Source organism: Quercus robur, chromosome 6, assembly GCF_932294415.1.
Source record: "Quercus robur chromosome 6, dhQueRobu3.1, whole genome shotgun sequence".
NCBI classification, from domain to species: domain Eukaryota; kingdom Viridiplantae; phylum Streptophyta; class Magnoliopsida; order Fagales; family Fagaceae; genus Quercus; species Quercus robur.
Window position 1 is genome coordinate 15,209,592 of NC_065539.1, and position 19,865 is coordinate 15,229,456.

Genomic DNA, 19,865 nt, shown 5'->3' on the forward strand with positions numbered 1-19,865 from the left:
GACGGATGTAAATCACTGACGAAGCCTAAGTGACAAGATTCCTTAAGTAGATGTAAGTCACCAAAAAATGGCTAAGTGATAAGAGTCCCCCAAGACGGATGTAAATCACTGACAAAGCCTAAATGACAAGATTCCTTAAATGGATGTAAGTCACCAAAAAATGGCTAAGTGATAAGATTCCGCCAAGACGGATGTAAATCACTGACAAAGCCTAAGTGACAAAATTCCTTAAATGGATGTAAGTCACCAAAAAGAAAAATGGACAAGATTCCGCTAGATCGATGTAAATTGCTGACAAAGTCTAAATGACAGCTCCGAAACTGGATGTAAGTCACCCAAAAGTGGCTAAGTGACTAAATATCCTTAGACGAGTGTAAGCAAACAAGGATTCTCACACAAACGCAAGAAATCAAGAATATCAAACACGACAACCAGAAAATGAATAAAAGAAGATGCATTGATGTGATAAAAAATGGTCGTCCAAAGAAATCACCTTATTCTTCAGCAGTGATAAAAAATGGTCGTCCAAAGAAATTAGCTTGCTCTTTAGTAGTGATAAAAAATGATCGTCCAAAGAAATTAGCTCACTTTCAAGATCAAGCTATGATCCCTCGAACGTCCAAAAAAACCTTCAAAAGGTAGATACTAAAAGGTCGTCATAGAAATACTAGCATTCCTGAAGAAGAAAGTAGTTGAAGATAAAGAAGCCTAAATCTAAAAAGGTCAAAAACATTCCCTAAGCCTGACTAGCATAAAGCAAAATTAGACTTGGGAAGGGCAACTGATGAGTCCAAAAAAAATCATTAAGGTCGTCCATTAATATGGACGACCTTGCATCATTAACAAACCAAAAGATGTAACCACTCAAGCGCATTCAACACATTAATGGCGACCATTACTCAGCGGTCTTAAACGCCCATCAATACAATAACTGTTACACATGGGCAATAATCACCTCCAATTATGTACGACAGCTATCCAAATCACCTATAAAAGGGTCAATCCATCTCACTTGTGAAGGTACGTCAAAAGCTACTACTAAACACTATCTAAATATGAAAAATATGGGTTCATACTAACTTAAGCATCGGAGGCTCCCCCACCGGGCACAACCCGGTGGTCTATTCGATCTATCTTTCCTTTATCTTGCAGGTCCTATGAGATCGTCTAATGCTTCGGATTGCGCGAGTGACCCAAACTGACGATTTTGGCATCATCAGTTTCATTTTCAAGGGCGGAGCTAGAAATTTAGATTTGGGGGGCCAAGTTGTGATGTTAATATATTAGTTAAGACAAACCTCTACACACACATATAAGTCATGTATTAGTTCTAAATTTTAATGAGTATACATAAGTCATGTATTTCTTCTATTAGACAAGTACAAAAATTACCACCGGGCCTTGTAGCCTGGTGGTACCCGGTACCATGTGTATCTATGAGCTCGGGGGTTCTATCCCCCATAATTACCTAGCAAAAAAAAAAAAAAAAGACATGTATAAAAATTTATCATTTTTTGCATAGTTTAATTTGTTAAAACTCTTAAATTATATGATTTAATATAATTTCTCTTTCTTTTAAGAGCACCATTAAAATGATTCAAAATTTGGAGAGGCCAACTTCAACTTTTACATGCTACATTTTTTAAAATGTAAATAATATAAATACTATAAAATAATTTTTTAAAATTTTGGGGGCCTTCCCCCCCCCCCCCCACCCCACCTGTGTGTGGCTTCACCACTGTTCATTTTGATCCCAACCCACTCTTCTTCTTCATCTGGGTCTCATTGTTTTGTTCCAAAGAAGATAATGGTTGTGATTGATCAGCACGTACTCTGGACCTTCTTCGCCTCCCTCTTCGGCTTCATTCTTTTCTATAATATTCGTCGTAATAACAATGCCAATAACAGAAAGCTAAAGAAGAAGAATTCTCCACAACAATGTGACAACAACAGTAGCTTCACCGATAGAGAGTCCCGCCACGTTAATGGCTCCGACTTCAACACTGACGTCATCATCGTTGGCACCAGTGTTGCAGTTGCCGCCCTCGCTTACACTCTCAACAAGGTACATTTTGCAAACACAAAATCCTTAGTTTCTTCACAATTTGTTTATTTTTTCAGTTATGAAATCCTTTTTCTAACGGTGACTTGAGTGACTTGTTACTTAAGTAATTGTGGGAAGTGTTTGTTTGTCATGTCTCTTAGAAATTAGATGCCTTAGCAAATACATTCCTTCCTAAACTATTTTAAGAAACGTTTTATGAAAAATTGAAAAAAGTAACTAGCTTTTTTAACAATTTTTTCAATTTCTCATAAAACATTTCTTAAAATAAATGATAAATGTATGCCCTAAGAACATACACTAACCAAATCCTATTATTATTTATTTTTGTTAAAAGATCTTCTATGAAATTCTGGAGTGGTGGATGCATTTGCAATTCTCATGGGAAAAAAACCGTTTAGATTGGTAGGTGGCGTAATGAGGTTGACTGAACGCAAGTGCAATTCTTAAAAGTGTTTTGAGTAATTGAGTTTTGAGTCAATTTTGTTGGCTTCCACACGCATCATCGTGTGTAACTCCACATTTTTTTTTTTTTTGAGAAACACACACACACACACACACATATATGGGGGAAGGGGGATGAGATAAGGGAATACACTCACACGCCAACACCAAAACTGCATGCAACAGTTAGTATCGCGGAGCAAGTGATAAACCCTTTCTCAATATCACACCATACCGATGTGGGTAACTCCACATGATTTACTAGCATGAGCAGAGTTAGGTCCATATTGTTTGTTATCACTGGCAGCTCTATGTTAGTTCAGGGTGGTCCTAAAAAAAAAATTTATTATATATAAATTTTAAAAATTTATGATTTTTTAATCCTTAAAAAATATTTGTGACCACCCTAAATTTTTTTAGACCCAACATAATTAAATTTTGGAAAAAATTTGATAACAAACTTGGTTGTAAACTAAGGCTATAACTCTACTCAATATTTTTTTTATTGTACGGAATTTTGACAAATCTACAAATAGATACATTTTCTTCTTATATCCTCCATATTTGCAAAATTTCAAGAAGATCAAAGATTAATAGCTATGTCATCAATCAAATCTTTAAATTTCGAGTTTTGTAGTCTAAAATTATACATAAAAAATAAATTTATGGATCAAAAGTAAATAACATACGATTAACATGAAATTTGACATGCGTTTAAGAACATAAAGATTAAAGAACATGTAATTCAACAATTAAGGCCCGTTTGGTAACGGTATTTAAACAATAAAAACTGTTATTTAAACACCACAACACATATTTCTACACTTTTTTTACCCATATGTATTTTCACAAAACTTAAACAACGTTATTAGAAATCTCTTACCAAACGGGCTCTAGATTTTCAAAATTAACCATGTTAATTTATTTAATGAGAGTTGTAGCCTTAGGATATAATTAAGTTTTTAGCCAAACTTTTTCTTTAAACTTTAGTCCCCTTAACAATATATTATGTCCTTACAAACTGTTAAGGACATATTTTATGTAATTGACTAATCCTTTGACAAAACCCACTTTACTTGTATTTGGGTAGATCTATGATATATTTAATACTTCAAGAAATATGTTGTTTAAGTCTATTATTAAAGCCATGAAGATTGGACTAAGAAACAAGTGAAGAAATGTTGTTCACTAAAGCTAGACAGATAGCTCGACACCTACGGACAGATAGCTCGATAGCTGCTCGACAGATAGCTATCTATCGAGGTTTAATAAGGCTTGACAAATACTATTTATCAAGGTATCTATCGAGGTTACGGGAATTCAAAAATTTTCAAATTTGATTTTCGGCCCATGCTTATGTATTAGTGTAAGGTTTCTTTTTCACAACCCTAGACATATATAAAGCTTATTTTAGAGGCCGTCACATAAGAGAATACAAGGAGAACATATGCAAAAAGTGACCGATACCTTATTTTCTCTGAAAGAAGCTACTGCGTCTTTACGACTTAGGGTTTTGTAACCAAGTGCTTCTTGATCTTTATTGTTAATGAAGTGAAGAACTTTGCAGCCAACATCTTCTTCAAGTTGGTGTGTTAGTCACGTATTGAGATCCGTGCAAAAAAGGTGGGGTTCATATATTGAAGAGTTCAAAGGTTTTGAAGCGGTAGAAGGTTTATGTTGTGAGTTCATCTACAGGGATTGTAGAGTCTAGGGACAAAGATTTTATACTAGATCTGAAACTTCTCTTTACTATAGTGGATTGCTTTTCGGGAAGATTTCTCCCCAGGTTTTTTACTGTGAAACTAGTTTATTTCATTGGTTTTCCTAGGTCATCATATTTTGTCTTATTTAATTTTCCGATGTTCATGATTTTGACATAATATTGATGTTTGTTTGTTTTAACAAGTTTTATTCATAATAAATCTAATTAACAACTTGGGTTTAAAACTTGTTAATTATATCAACCAGGGTCTAAATTTTCCAACACAAACAAAAAGAAAAATCCCAAGAAAATTTTTATCTAACTAAAATTTTGATAGAAATATAACTTGCAACATTGATAATGAGGCTATCATGCAAAAATCTCAAATAAAAAAATGAATGTTCAATTAGTGTGTAAAACACTAATGAATGTTTAGACCCCCAATTTTAACAATACCAACACAAGCTTATACACAAACAATATATGTGCAGAATGATGAATATAAGTTATATCCAAATTGGTAAAACACTCTAAATCATAATTAATCACAAACACAACAGCAATTAAAAGGTAAAGAGTAAAGGAAGAGAGAGATGCAGACATAAAGATAACACCGGCATGTGTTATCGAAGAGGAAACCAAAGAACTCGGTGAAAAACCTCTCTACCGCCCTCCAAGGGTTCAAATGATCCACTAAAGAATAAAGTTGAGATACATGAATTGCAGAACATTGATAATGAGATTATCATGCAAAAATTTCAAATAAAAAAATGAATGTTCAATTAGTGTGTAAAACACTAATGAATGTTTAGACCCCCAATTTCAACAATACCAACACAAGCTTATATACAAACAATATATGTGCAGAATGATGAATATAAGCTATATCCAAATTGGTAAAACACTCTAAACCATAATTAATCACAAACACAACAGCAATTAAAAGGTAAAGTGTAAAGGAAGAAAGATGCAAACATAAAGATAATATCGGTACGTGTTATCGAAGAGGAAACCAAAGAACTCGGCGAAAAACCTCTCTGCCACCCTCCAAGGGGTCAAATGATCCACTAAAGAATAAAGTTGAGATACATGAATTGCAGAAAATTCTCCAAGCCTAATCTACCCAATGCACTTAAGTCTTCCAAGCTTCTTACTCCAACAGGGTTAAGCCTAATCATGTTTTCTTTAGCTTCCCGAATCCTGCAATAAGCCTATTACATTAACCAAGTAAATTGGTCATCTCTAAACTGCTTTCCAAACACCAAAATACCTTCTCACTGATATACGTATGGTGAGATAAGGATTTGACAAATGTACCTTTCAAGGGTATGTCAATGGAGAGGGTGAGAGTAGAGAAATTTGGAGAATCAAATATCAAAGATTGTGGATGAGTCAATCTTGTTTTTCTCTAGGGTTTCTCTTTCAAAATTCTCTCTAGAAACTCTCTACATTTCGTGTGTATAAGGGTATTTATAGTAGTGTACATAAGGAATGTGAAAAGTCATTTTTTTGCATAACATGGCATTCAGGCGACTCATTCTCGCGAATGGGACAAGTTGCGAGTTTAAGTCTTGAGATAACTATCAGGCTAGACTGTACTTTTTGTCCTATAGTGCTCCAGCTGTCGTGACCTTTCAGCTTTTTGCATGTTTCACACGTGTGGCATTTTGGCGAGTTATCAGTCGCAAGATTCAGTCGCAAGAATCCTCCAATGCACACACACTTGAGTTTTATCACACTCTCTCTCACACATAACCCTTACATAATTTCCACCTAAATACAAGGCATCTAATTGCTAAAATACAAGAAATTTGGCACGGAATAAAGCCAACACATGATTGAATAAATTCAACCTTACAAAAAATTTATAGAAAGAAATTGTAAGACTTTATGTATTTGTGTGAGTGCGTGTGTTTTTTTGGGGTTAACATATGAAGTTCTCTTTTAATTAAATTTTGTATAATTTAAGTTTCTTAATGACCACTCTGGAAATATTCCTGAAGCCGCAGCCGTTTGTTTTACAAATTTAGATACAGTTTGGTTTCACTTTCTCTGTTTTCTCACCATGCTTCTGCTGGAATTTTGCCCCTTATGTTCATTCAGCCTAAAATGTTTGATCTTTTAATTTTTTGCATCCTTACTTTCTTATTCTTCTACTTCATGTAACTTGTTTTGTTGCCCATTGTAGGATGGAAGACGAGTTCATGTGATTGAAAGAGACTTGACAGAGCCAGACCGAATTGTTGGTGAACTGCTGCAGCCTGGGGATACCTGAAATTAGTTGAATTGGGCCTTGAAGGTATGTATCAAAGTTTACATCCTAATTCTAGTTGACAAATCTCCTTCAAATAAATACATTGAATGGAAAATCTTAAGAATAATTGTTGGACATGGCTTTAGAACTACTTCTATTTCGATAAAGAATTTGTTAGCCAGTTGTATGTGAAATGTGACACAATTGCGCTTTGACATCAGATTGCGTGGAGGAAATTGATGCTCAACGTGTGTTTGGATACGCTCTCTTCAAGCAAGGGAAAAATACGAAATTGTCTTATCCCTCGGGAAAATTATATTCAGATGTGTCCGGGAGGAGCTTCCACAATGGACGTTTCATACAAAGGAATAGAGAAAAAGCCGCTACACTTTCCACGTATACTTTCTTGCCTTCTTATAGATTCACTGTATCATAGTATAGTTTAATGCCTGTTAAAATTTGCCTTATAGATTTTCTTGTCCCTTTTCATGATCAATCTTCTGTTCAGTGTGAAATTGGAGCAAGGTACAGTAACATCCCTGCTTGAAGAAAATAGGACCATTAGAGGGGTTCAATACAAAACAAAGGATGGCCAAGAACACACAGCTTATGCTCCTCTTACAGTTGTGTGTGATGGTTGCTTCTCAAATCTGCCGTGCTCTTTGCAACCCCAAGGTGAAGTTGTTATCTTGAAAATTTTTAACAATTTGCTTGGTGTTATTCGATGAATTGGAAAATGGCCTCTGGTTATATAAACAATTATAATCTGTATCTATTGCTTCTTGCAGTTGGCATTTGCACTCATGCTTTCCACTGAGGCTCACTGATAGTACAATTTTATTTTTGTTTAACAGGTAGATGTGCCCTCTTTTTTTGTGGGTTTAGTCTTGGAAAACTGTCAACTTCCATTTGCAAATCATGGTCATGTTATTTACTTATTTTAGCAGACCCTTCTCCCATCTTGTTTTATCCCATCAGTAGTACAGAGGTTCACTGTTTGGTTGACGTACCGGGTCAGAAATTACCTTCTAATGCTAATGGTGAAATGGCCAAATATTTGAAAACAATGGTGGCTCCACAGGTACTTATTCTGTTCAGTATATGGTCTTAGATTGTCAAGTCCATAGACCAGTTGCATTGACAATACCTATGTGTTCTTTATTTTTTTCATCTTTGTTTCACTTTGGCTTTAAAGCAACATATATGTCCTGCACCTTAATCAAGAGAATTTATGTGGCAGATCCCACCTGAGCTTTGTGATGTCTTTGTGTCAGCAGTTGATAAAGGAAACGTTAGAACTATGCCAAACAGAAGCATGCCAGCAGATGCACATCCTACTCCTGGAGCCTTTTTAATGGGTGATGCTTTCAACATGCGTCATCCTTTAACTGGTGGTGGAATGACTGTGGCCCTATCTGATATTGTTGTACTTCGAGATCTTCTTAAGCCATTGCGTGACCTAAATGATGCAGCTTCATTGTCCAGATATCTTGAATCCTTTTACACCTTGCGCAAGGTAAGCTTTCTAGAAAGCAAGAATATAATCTTGAAACGTATTAGGGGCAGATATGAATTTCTGATTGTATGTGGTGCAAATAGAATTGAATCGGAAAGTGCCAGTGATCCTTATTAAAAGAAAGGGTGAGCTGTTATTTGTTTAGAATTCCATATTAGTGAATGACAAAAAATAGTCAATATGATATTACAAATAGTATGCTTAATTATTTCTGAGAGATGTGGTTCGGGATTGCTTTCTTCTGCGATCATCATTGGCTCCAAAATTTTTGGAAATTAAGGAGCCTTTTTATGTCTAGGGATTGTTATGTTTCATATTGTATAACTTGTATGATATGGTTTTTATTGCAGCCAGTGGCGTCTACAATAAATACTCTGGCAGGTGCCCTCCATAATGTGTTTTCTGCTTCACATGATCAGGCAAGGAAGGAGATGCGCCAAGCATGCTTTGACTATTTAAGCCTTGGAGGAATAATTTCTACAGGATCAGTTGCTTTGCTTTCTGGTCTGAACCCTCGTCCATTAAGTTTAGTTCTCCATTTCTTTGCTGTGGCAATATATGGTGTTGGTCGCCTACTACTACCATTTCCTTCGCCTCAACGCTTGTGGATTGGAGCTAGATTGATTTGGGTGTGTATTTCCCATTCACTTTGTATGATTGTTGTAGAATGCTGAGTCATGCAGATAGTTTTTCTCTTTTATGTTCCTTTAAGTTTTAAGTTATTGTTGTTCTGTTTTAAATTTAATGCCTCCAATATGTTTTATGTCACCCCACGTTGGACTCTCTACTCAAAATTTATTCTATTTTTATCTTCTTCTTTTTTCCTTTTATGTCATTTTGTCCATATTTCTTCAATAATTCGTATGGAACAACTTTGTCCTTTCCAGAGCGCAGCAGGTATAATATTTCCCATCATCATGGCAGAAGGAGTGAGGTAGATGTTCTTCCCTGCAACTGTTCCAGCATATTATAGAGCTCCTAGTGTTAAGTCAGATATTTAGAAGAATATGGCAAAGATCTGTTAGCTTTGAATTTGTTGTAGTAAAGCAAACCAGCTTGCATTACGTAGTGAAGCTGGGAAGATTTGTATGCCTGAGCTTTCCATTAGAGTACATAAGATTTGAATTCTTGAGCCCTCCATTAGAGTATATAAAATTTGTATGCTTGAGCCTTCCACTCGAGGGCATAGTACAATCATTTATTTGTTTAGATAAATACTTAGGTGTATTTATCTGGGTGAACAATACTTCTGTTCCAACTCAAAACATGTATTTTACTCCAACATTTATGAATATATTTCGAACCAAAGAAGTTCCTGTTTCTTTTGATTTTTGGCTGGACATTCTTGAGTTATTTATGTTAGGTTCTAAAGTCTTAGGATTTTATGTATTTAGAACTCTAATTTGTATTGTTGGCAAACCATGATCAAAACAATGTGTTTAGAAGTGTTTTAGTCTAGCTCAAAGTTGTGCATTTATGAAAAGTTGGAATCGAGTTAAAGCAGGAAAGCATTGTGCCTTTCGGCCTGGCTCGATCGATCGAAAAACAGGCTCGATCGATCGAAACTCAGGCAGAATGATTTTCTGCAGATTTTTCCAACTCAGCCCTAAATGTTTTAAAACGTTTTTAGGATTTCTTATTTGTCCTAAGTATAAAAGGCAAACCCTAGCCACGTTTTAGTGTTGCTCATAATTGCGGTTTGTGTAAATCTTTTGTGAGATTTAGAGGAGCTTTCCTTTACACAAATTTAGGGTTTTCAAGAATAAGATTTATCTATACCTTGATGATCAATTCAGTTGCTGCCATTGAAGTTTAAAGAAAACACAAGCGGGTGTGCTTGTATCTGGTGGTGAATTCAAGAAAGAAGGAGTCTGTGGATTCGGAGCTTGCACGTGGTCGTGTCAGTAAGTTCTACTGGTTGGTAGCAATAAAAAGTCGAGCGTGGGGGCTTGTAAGTCTTATTGTATGAACTTCGATTCTTTCAAGATAGTGGATTCAAGTTTACCTTGAGAATAGTTAGGTCAAATCCTCCCCAGGTTTTTACCTGTTTGGTTTCCTGGGTGATCATATCTTGTGTTATTTATTTTCTGTTGCTTTGCATGATTTGATCTTTGTTTTTGTGATCACCTAGACTTGTTTAATTGGACTAAGTAACAACTTGGCTAATTACCTAGGTTAAATAAATTGTTTTAAGGGGTCTAAAAACTATCAATTTACATTACCAATAAGTCTCCTCCTAGACACACTCCAAATTCCAAACCAAATGGTCAAATGTTTCTTAAATATTTTTAGCTTGCACGCTCAAAATTTGCTTTTATTTGGATAGCAACGACGGCGACGATGAAAATCTCATCAACTGGATGGTAGATGGTTTCGTTAGGACAAAAATTAGGCTTGTCATAAGCTGTGTGTGAGCAATTAGCATGGTGTTTAGGTTTCAGTAATTTATGTTAGTGTCAGTTCCTAACTTAACTGGATTTGTTGCCTAGTTATGCTGCGTTAATCTATTTAAAATTTTAAACCAACCATCCAACCATCAGAGCCTTGCGTTGCATGATAAATGCGTATTGCTTGTAGCTTGAGTGCTTGACTGGCTAGGCGATACAACATTTGTGAACCAGAATTAGAAATGTGTACCATACCAGCAGTGCAGCTGGTTTGAGGTCCATTCCCCTGATGTCTTGTACTGTACAGGTGACATAATTTACTTCTTTTTGGGTTCTGGGGAGGGCAGAATACTGTATCAATAAATATAGTGATACTTAAATCTTCACATCTTTATTTCATATTTTTGACGTTGCTTGTTGTGATTAGGCCATTATAAGTGATATCAATGATGGGTATGTATAGTTCCAATTACACATTGGGCCTACCACTGCAAAAGTGTGGCTTAATGGTAGAAATCCTCAAATTGCTTCACTTGATAAATGGTTCGAGCAATAGCCTCAACAAGGCTCGGTAGTACACATGATATACCTATTGCCGTCACGTAGCGTGGAGTCGATGAGTCCACCCCGATAACCCCTTTTTTTCATGTTCGGTTTGGAGGGCAAGGATGTCCCGGCTCTACTATCATTACGTCTTTGCAATTTTACTTGGTTCAACTCTATTTGTGGCCCTTTCTCGTATGTGGGATACTCTATCTTCTTGGGATGATAATCAATCATATTTCATTTTGATAGTGAGTAGTTTTTAAATAATAATTAAAATCAAGAATAATAATCGAACTGGAGGAGCTTGCCAAGATGGCTTGGTAAGCAAGCAACCAGTTATGTAGGCACCAATTCCCAGTTCTCGATCAATTTCTTAAGCTTGTTACAAAGAAATGCCCCACATGACTAGAAAATTGTTGCTAATACCTCAAGCCTTTTCTGGTTGCTTACTCCACGTGATTACAATAAAAAATAAAACTTTAACAAATTTCTTAAAGCATTCGCTAACCGAACCCACAAGCAAATACCTCTTTAAATAAAAGTTGTGTGACTACCCAGCAAAAGCAGATCAATTTTCCCAAAAAAAAAAAAAAAAAACAAACTCAATCAATCAAGTGAAAGAGATATTGCACTAAATTACAACTTGCCCCTTATAAGCAAATTATTGGGTGGGCGGTGGAGTTGTATACTTAGGATTACTCTAAATAAATAAAAAAGTTTGATATACTTCATATGTTTTCATGGAATTTTTAAGAAACCACTAGTTTTCTTGTATTTGGTTGCGACTTTAAAATTAAAACCATAACAAATTATATGCTGTTTGGTTTGTATTAAAATTTATTTAATATTTTTTATTATTCCAAACAATTATATAAATAAAAACTTTTATTCACAAAACTGACTCCAAATAGGTAGGGAAAAACTATCAATTTTCTAGGCCATATGGGAGCCTTAAATTGATAAACAAATCCCAATTTTGAAATCAACACAAAAGAATTAAGTGTAAAAATGATTGATTTGAGCAAAAAATGCCATTTGAAAAAAAGTCAATGGTCAGGTAGTAATTGGCCAACAACAATTAATAGACAAATAATGAAGCGAAAGAGGGGAGGGGACAAAAGGAGAAATTATTATTGGGAGAGTTCTTTGTGATGTGTAGTCTATTTTGCGATGGTTTGTAAAGTATATGTGGTGTTCTAGAAAAATGTTTTTTGCTCTTCAAAAAAAAAAAAGAAATTGATGCTCTATTAATTTTGCTTACCATTGACTTGTATTTTTTGAAATACCAAGCACAAAATAATATGAACCGTTTCAACCTAAATAAATGGAACATAATAAGATAAATAAACTATTCTTTCAGCAATAAAACAAAGAAAACTACTTTAATAGGAAATTATCAACTAGTCTGTGTTAGCTTAATATTTATGTCTTTAATTTATAAAATTTGTTTAAAAATGTATAAATATTAATAAAAGAATAAAAATATAATGATCTGCTCAAAATGTTTCTTTGTATTAAAGACAATGACTTCCAATATGATTATTAGTTATTTTTGAAAATTAATATTTTTTAAGAAATACATGGTAAGTGTATGTTTATTTTGGTATTGGTAAGCTCCACACCCACAACCATAAAAAAAAAATTAAAAACTTCCTGTACTATAACACTTATAGCAATTAAGGTTTTTTTTTTTTTGATTGATAGATTAAAGCAATTAATTAGAGCACGTTTGGTATATTGTAATGATTATTATATGGGAATAGACATAAGTATTACAAGGAGTACATTAAGTTGGAATGTAATAAGTATTACTATTCATTAGTTTGATAACTATTTAGGAATAGAATCCTGAATATGCATCCATAATTTAGTAAAGTATAAAAAGAATATGTAATTAAATCATTTTTAAGTCAAATTTTCTAAAATATACTTATTTTAGGGTATTCAAAATAGAGCTAATAATTAACAAGAAGGAAAATCTATTTTCTTTCCTTTTGAAGATGTGGCAACTAATGGCTTTTTAGGAATTTTTTAAAAAAAGTTATTACATAAGGTGAATGAATAAATATACAGTACTTTTGATAAGGAATAGTTATTTCTCATTTTGAAGAATAACTATTCATTATAATAAAAATATAACCAAACAACTGAATAGTTATACCATAGGAATATCTATTACATTACAGTCTACCAAATGTGCCCCAAGTTGATTTTGAGCCTTCCCTTCAACTAAATACAAGATGGAGGTGTCACGCAATTTCCCACATGAAGATAAAAATAAGCTAGTTTTGTGCTCGTTTGGAAATAGTTTATTTAGCTTTTTCCTAAAAAAAAATTGATAAAAGTATGCTAGAACATACTTGTACCTTGACAATTTTGAAAAAGTGAAAAAAAAAAAAAAAAAGAAGAAGGAAAAAGTAAGATTTTAAAAAGCTGTACATAAAAGTTAAAAACTTAAAGCCGATACTAAACTCACCAATATATATATATATATATATGTGTGTGTGTGTGTGTAGGGGGTCCCGTTTTTAAACAAAGTGAATGCAACTACAATCTTCCCTTAACCACATTTTAACCAATTAAAATAAGGCATATGTAATACTAAAGAGCCATGCATAGTGACACATGTTCTATACATTAAGCGTAAATTGACCACATGGCCGGCCATGCAAAGACCATCATTATAAAAGGAGAAGAAAAAAGTAAAGGAAGGCTCTCTTGAAAATACCCACGAGTCCAACAACAAGGACGGTGAATTCCTTCAAGTTTTCTCAATTGTTGCTCTTAAAGACTTAAGCTAAAGTGATTCTAGCTCCATCCCTCCAAGAACCCAAGCGTAAGAGACTTTCTGGAGTATTCTCTCAAACCTTCATAGGTACTCCCTCTGACTTGGCTGATGTGCATTAGGCCAAGGATTCCCTTTGGCTGAGGAGACTTTCCAGAGCACTTTCTCAAACCTTCCTAGGTACTTCTCTGACTTGGCCGAGGTGCATTAGGCCAAGGACTCTCTTTGGCAGAAAAGACTTTTCAGAGCACTTTCTCAAACCTTCCTAGGTACTCCTCTGACGACTTGGCCGAGGTGCATTAGGACGAGGACTCCCTTTGGCAGAGGAGACTTTCCAGAGCACTCTCTCAAACCTTCCTAGGTACTCCCTCTAACTTGGCCAAGGTGCATTATATTGAGGACTCCATTTGGCCGATGAAACTTTCCGGAACACTTTCACAGACCTTCCTAGGTACTCTTTTGACTTGGCCGAGGTGCATTAGGCCGAGGACTCCCTTTAGCCGAGGAGACTTTTCGGAGCACTCTCTCAGACCCTCATAGGTACTCCTCATGATGTACTTAGTTTTAGCAGAACTTCCTTCAAATAACAAATTTATTGTAGGGAAGTCAACCCCACCATATTTTTACCCACTACAATATATATATATATATATAGAGAGAGAGAGAGAGAGAGAGAACATACAAAAAGTAAGACTTTAAAATTGTATCTTAAAAAATAAGTTAGCTTAATTTATTAATTAAAATGTAACTTACAACACCTAACACTATTTGAGAAAGAAAAATGACAAAGGAATGAAGTGGAATAAAAGGAATTTTAAAGAATATTTCTTCATTTCTTTGTAACATGAAACATGCATTGAATCATAAGAGCATTCACTCTCGGTTTTGTATTTTTATTTTGTTATCTAAATTTTCTCTTCAAAAAATCACTTTATCTAAGTACTCAATTTTTAACCAACACCCTATATCCTATTCTCTATTCTGCAATATGTCCCTATTAAATTTTTTTTTTTCCTTTCCCACATACAGAGAGATCAGAGATAAAACAAGAATATATTTTCTTTAGAGAAATGAACAAGAACAAAATATGAGAGAACTCAACCCCGGCTCAAATTAAAACCCCAAAAAAAAAAAAAAAAATACATTCATCAATGATATTTTATCATATTTTTGTGAAATTCATAAGCCCATAAGCTAAATTTGTTGATTTTGGTAAAAGGCTAAGCCAAAAATCCCACCACAATGACCACCGTGGCACCCCACAACAATAACACCAACGAATTTGCCAACATTGAAACCCCACGGCCACCTACACCCACAGTGTCGTTGATCTGTGAGAGATCCAAGTGCGAAATAGGGAGAGATTTTGAGATTGATTTCTGTATTCTTGAGAGAGAGAGAGAGAGAGAGAGAGAGTGTGTGAAGAGATTGTAATTTAAAAAAGGTGGAATAAAATAATTGGGTTTAATATTATAGACTTGCTATATATAGTTTTGTTTTGTTGTGAGACTTGCTATAGTTAGACAATATTCAATATTGTAAAAAGTAGTAAAGTTTTGAACAATGATTCATACAAGCCTTCAACCAGAATTGGCCGAGAAAAATCTAAATTAGAAGACAAGATACGATTCTGATGTGAATGTTGTTGGACCCCAAAATTTAGAAATTTCTTGAGACACCGGTGGGTTGACAATGGCCACAGAAGTCTCTCTCATCTCATGTCCAGTTAGTTACATAACTTGAAAGTTTCCTTCTCATGACCAGTACTACACAACTCTACTAAAATAGATTAATTTATATAATACTTACCTACCCCTTCACAAAATTACGCCCGGGGGTTCAATGTTAAAGGATAAAGACCTTAATTTTAAGGCATTAATCCAAAGACGAAAACCTAATCAGAGTCATTAAGTCCAAATTCCACAATGAGGCAGTCCCTCACCCATCCACACCTATATGCAATTGCATATCAAAATCAACATCACCACCGCTCGGCTTTAATAGCTCTCTATAAAAGCAAACACAATCCTCACCCTCTTACTATCTCTCTCGTCCGTGCTAATAAATCCTCAACATCAACTTCAACCCCCACAAGGTCCACAAGAGCAACCAACACCACAAAAAAGCTAGAGAGAATTACTAAAGGTTTCATTTTGATCCCAACCCATTCTTCTTCTTCATCTGGGTCTCTTTGTTTCGTTCCAAAGAAGATAGTGGTTGTGATTGATCAGCACGTACTCTGGACATTCTTTGCCTCCCTCTTCGGCTTTGTTCTTCTCTACATAATTCGTCGTAATAACAATGCCAATAACAGGAAGCTAAAGAAGAAGAACTCTCCACAACAATGTGTCGACGACAACAGCTTCACCGACGGAGAGTTCCGCCACGTTAATGGCTCTGACTCCGGCACCGACGTCATCGTCGTCGGCGCCGGTGTTGCAGGTGCCGCTCTTGCTTACACTCTCGGCAAGGTACATTTTTATAAACAAAATCCTTAATTTCTTCACAATTTTTTTTTTTTTTTCAGTTTTGAAATCCTTTTTCTAACGGTGACTTGTAACTTGTAACTTTTAAGTAATTTTAACTTGTACTTTAAGTAATCAGAGAATTCTGGGAAGTGCTTGTTTGTCATGTCTCTTACAGAAATTACATAATATTATTATTAATTTCTAAATTATGGAGTGGTGGTTGCGTGTGGAAGCAGATGACGAAAATGCAATTGTCAAGGAAAGAAACTGTTTAGTTTGGTAGGTGGGGTTATGAGGTTGACTGAACGCAAGTGCAATCCTTGAATGTGTTTTAAGATGTACTGTATTAATTAGCGGAGTTTTGAGTCAATTTTATTGGCTTGCACACACATCATTGTGTGTAAATCCACATGATTTACTAGCATGAGCAGAGCTAGGTCCATATTAGTTTGTTATAACAATTTAGATACAGTTTGGTTTCGCTTTCTCACAATGCCTGCTGGAATTTTTCCCATTATGACCATTCAGCCTAAAATGTTGATTTTTTTTTTTTTTTTTTTAATATTTACTTACTTTCATGTTCTTTTAACTTGTTTTGTTACCAATTACAGGATGGAAGACGAGTTCATGTGATCGAAAGAGACTTGACAGAGCCGGATCGAATTGTTGGTGAACTGCTGCAGCCTGGGGGATACCTGAAATTAGTGGAATTGGGCCTTGAAGGTATGTATCAAAGTTAACATCCTAATTCTAGTTTACAAATATCCTTCAAATACATTGAATGGAAAATCTTTAGAATAATTGTTGGACATGGTTTTTAGAACTACTTCTGTTTCAATAAAGAATTTGTTAGCCTTTTGTATGTGAAATGAGACACAATTGTGCTTTGACATCAGATTGCGTGGAGGAAATTGATGCTCAGCGTGTTCTTGGATATGCTCTCTTCAAGGAAGGGAAAAATACAAAATTGTCTTATCCCTTGGAAAAATTTCATTCAGATGTGTCCGGGAGGAGCTTCCACAATGGACGTTTCATACAAAGGATGAGAGAAAAAGCCGCTACTCTTTCCAAGTATACTTTCTTGCCTTCTTATAGATTCACTGTATCATAGTATAGTTTAATGCTTGTTAAAATTTGCCATTTTTTATCTTCTTGTCCCTTATAATGATCAATCTTCTGTTCAGTGTGAAATTGGAGCAAGGTACAGTAACATCCCTGCTTGAAGAAAATAAGACTATCAGGGGGGTTCAGTACAAAACAAAGGATGGCCAAGAACACACAGCTTATGCTCCTCTTACAATTGTGTGTGATGGTTGCTTCTCAAATCTGCGCCGCGCTCTTTGCAACCCCAAGGTGAAGTTGCTATCTTGAAACTTTATAACAGTTTGCTTGGTGTTATTCGATGAATTGGAAAATGGCCTCTGGTTATATAGAGAGTTATAATATGTATCTATTGCTTCTTGCAGTTGGCATTTGCATTCATGCTTTCTACTGAGGCTAACTGATAGTACAATTTTATTTTTGTTTAACAGGTAGATGTGCCCTCTTGTTTTGTGGGTTTAGTCTTGGAAAACTGTCAACTTCCATTTGCAAATCATGGGCATGTTATTTTAGCAGACCCTTCTCCCATCTTGTTTTATCCCATCAGTAGTACAGAGGTTCGCTGTTTGGTTGATGTACCCGGTCAGAAATTACCATCTATTGCTAATGGCGAAATGGCCAAATATTTGAAAACAATGGTAGCTCCACAGGTACTTATACCGTTCAGTATATGATCTTAGATTATCAAGTCCATAGCTCAGTTGCATTGGCAATACTTATGTGTTCTATATTTTTCATCTTTGTTTCACTTTGGCTTTGAAAGCAACATATATGTCCTGCCCCTTAATCAAGAGAATTTATGTTGTAGATTCCACGTGAGCTTCATGATGCCTTCGTGTCAGCAATCGATAAAGGAAACATTAGAACTATGCCAAATAGAAGCATGCCAGCAGATCCACATCCTACTCCTGGAGCCCTTTTAATGGGTGATGCTTTCAACATGCGTCATCCTTTAACTGGTGGTGGAATGACTGTGGCCCTATCTGATATTGTTGTACTTCGAGATCTTCTTAAGCCATTGCGTGACCTAAATGATGCAGCTTTGTTGTCCAGATATCTTGAATCCTTTTACACCTTGCGCAAGGTAAACTTTCATGAACGCAAGAGTATAATCTTGAAATGTATAAGGTGCAGATATGAATTTCTGATTGTATATGTTGCAAATAGAATTGGATCGCAAAGTGCCAGTGATCATTATTAAAAGAAAGGGTGAGCTGTTGTTTTTTTAGAATTCCATATTAGTGAATGGCAAAAAACAGTCAAGATGATATTACAAATAGTATGCTTAATTATTTTTGAGAGATGTGATTTAGGGATTGCTTTCTTCTGTGATCATCTTTGGCTCCAAAATTTTTGGAAATCAAGGAGCCTTTTTATGTCCAGGGATTGTTATGTTTCACATTTTATAATTTGTTGTATGATATGGTGATTATGGTCTTTATTGCAGCCAGTGGCATCTACAATAAATACTCTGGCAGGTGCCCTCTATAAGGTGTTTTCTGCTTCACCTGATCAGGCAAGGAAGGAGATGTGCCAAGCATGCTTTGACTATTTAAGCCTGGGAGGAATATTTTCTACAGGACCGATTGCTTTGCTCTCTGGTCTGAACCCTCGTCCATTAAGTTTAGTTCTCCATTTCTTTGCTGTTGCAATATATGGTGTCAGTCGCCTGCTACTACCATTTCCTTCGCCTCAACGCTTGTGGATTGGAGCTAGATTGATTTGGGTGCGTATTTCCTATTCTCTTTGTATGATTGTTGTAGAATGCGGAGTGATGCAGATAGTTTTTCTTCTCTTCTATGTTCCTTTAAGTTATTGTTGTTCTGTTTTAATGCCTCCAATCTGTTTTATGTCACCACCCACTTTGAACTGTTTACTCAAAATTTATGCTATTTTTATTGTTTTTTTCTTTTATGTCATTTTTTCCATATAGTATATATCTTCAATAATTCGTATGGAACCACTTTGTCTTTTCCAGAGTGCAGCAGGTATAATATTTCCCATCATCAAGGCTGAAGGAGTGAGGCAGATGTTCTTCCCTGCAACTGTTCCAGCATATTATAAAGCCCCTAGTGTTAAGTCAGATATTTAGAAGAATATGGCAAAGATCTGTTAGCTTTGAATTTTTTTGTAGCAAAGCAAACCAGCTTGCATTACGTAGTGAAGACGGGAAGATTTGTATGCTTGAGCCCTCCATTAGATTTCATAAGATTTGAATTCTTGAGCCCTCCATTAGAGTACATAAAATTTGTATGCTTGAGCCTTCCACTAGAGGGCGTAGTACAATTATTTGTTCAAACCGTACAATTATTTGTTCAAACCACTACTAAGTTGTATTTAACTGGGTGAACAATACTTCTGTTCCAACTCAAAACATGTATTTCTCCTTTACGTTTAAGAATATTTTTTGAATCAAAGAAGTTCCTGTTTCTTTTGATTTTTTGGCGGGACATTCTTGGGTTATTTACATTGCCAATAAGTCTATTCCTACACACAAATCAAATAGCCAAACGTTGCTTAATTATTTGTAGTCTTGCACTCTCAAAATGTGCTTTTAATTGGATATCAACAAAAACGACAATAGCACCAACTGGAAGGCA

The 19,865-nt window shown here is 35.2% G+C and overlaps 1 protein-coding gene and 1 pseudogene across 2 annotated transcripts; both read left to right on the plus strand.

The window, feature by feature from the left end:
* Positions 1-1,807: 1,807 nt before the first annotated feature.
* On the plus strand, positions 1,808-9,165 carry LOC126732950 (squalene epoxidase 3-like; annotated as a pseudogene).
* Positions 2,745-19,702, plus strand: LOC126732948 (squalene monooxygenase SE1-like). 2 transcript variants are annotated; one of them, XM_050436035.1, is made up of 8 exons: positions 2,745-2,781; positions 16,776-16,887; positions 17,061-17,235; positions 17,349-17,517; positions 17,697-17,915; positions 18,074-18,349; positions 18,713-18,991; positions 19,244-19,702. In XM_050436035.1, the coding sequence occupies exons 1-8, from the start codon at positions 2,773-2,775 to the stop codon at positions 19,355-19,357; spliced, it is 1,353 nt and encodes a 450-aa protein (XP_050291992.1). In that variant the 5' UTR covers positions 2,745-2,772; the 3' UTR covers positions 19,358-19,702. The 2 variants fall into 2 exon arrangements, with proteins under 2 accessions (XP_050291992.1, XP_050291991.1); XM_050436034.1 differs by lacking the exon at positions 2,745-2,781 and adding an exon at positions 15,519-16,167.
* Positions 19,703-19,865: the final 163 nt, after the last annotated feature.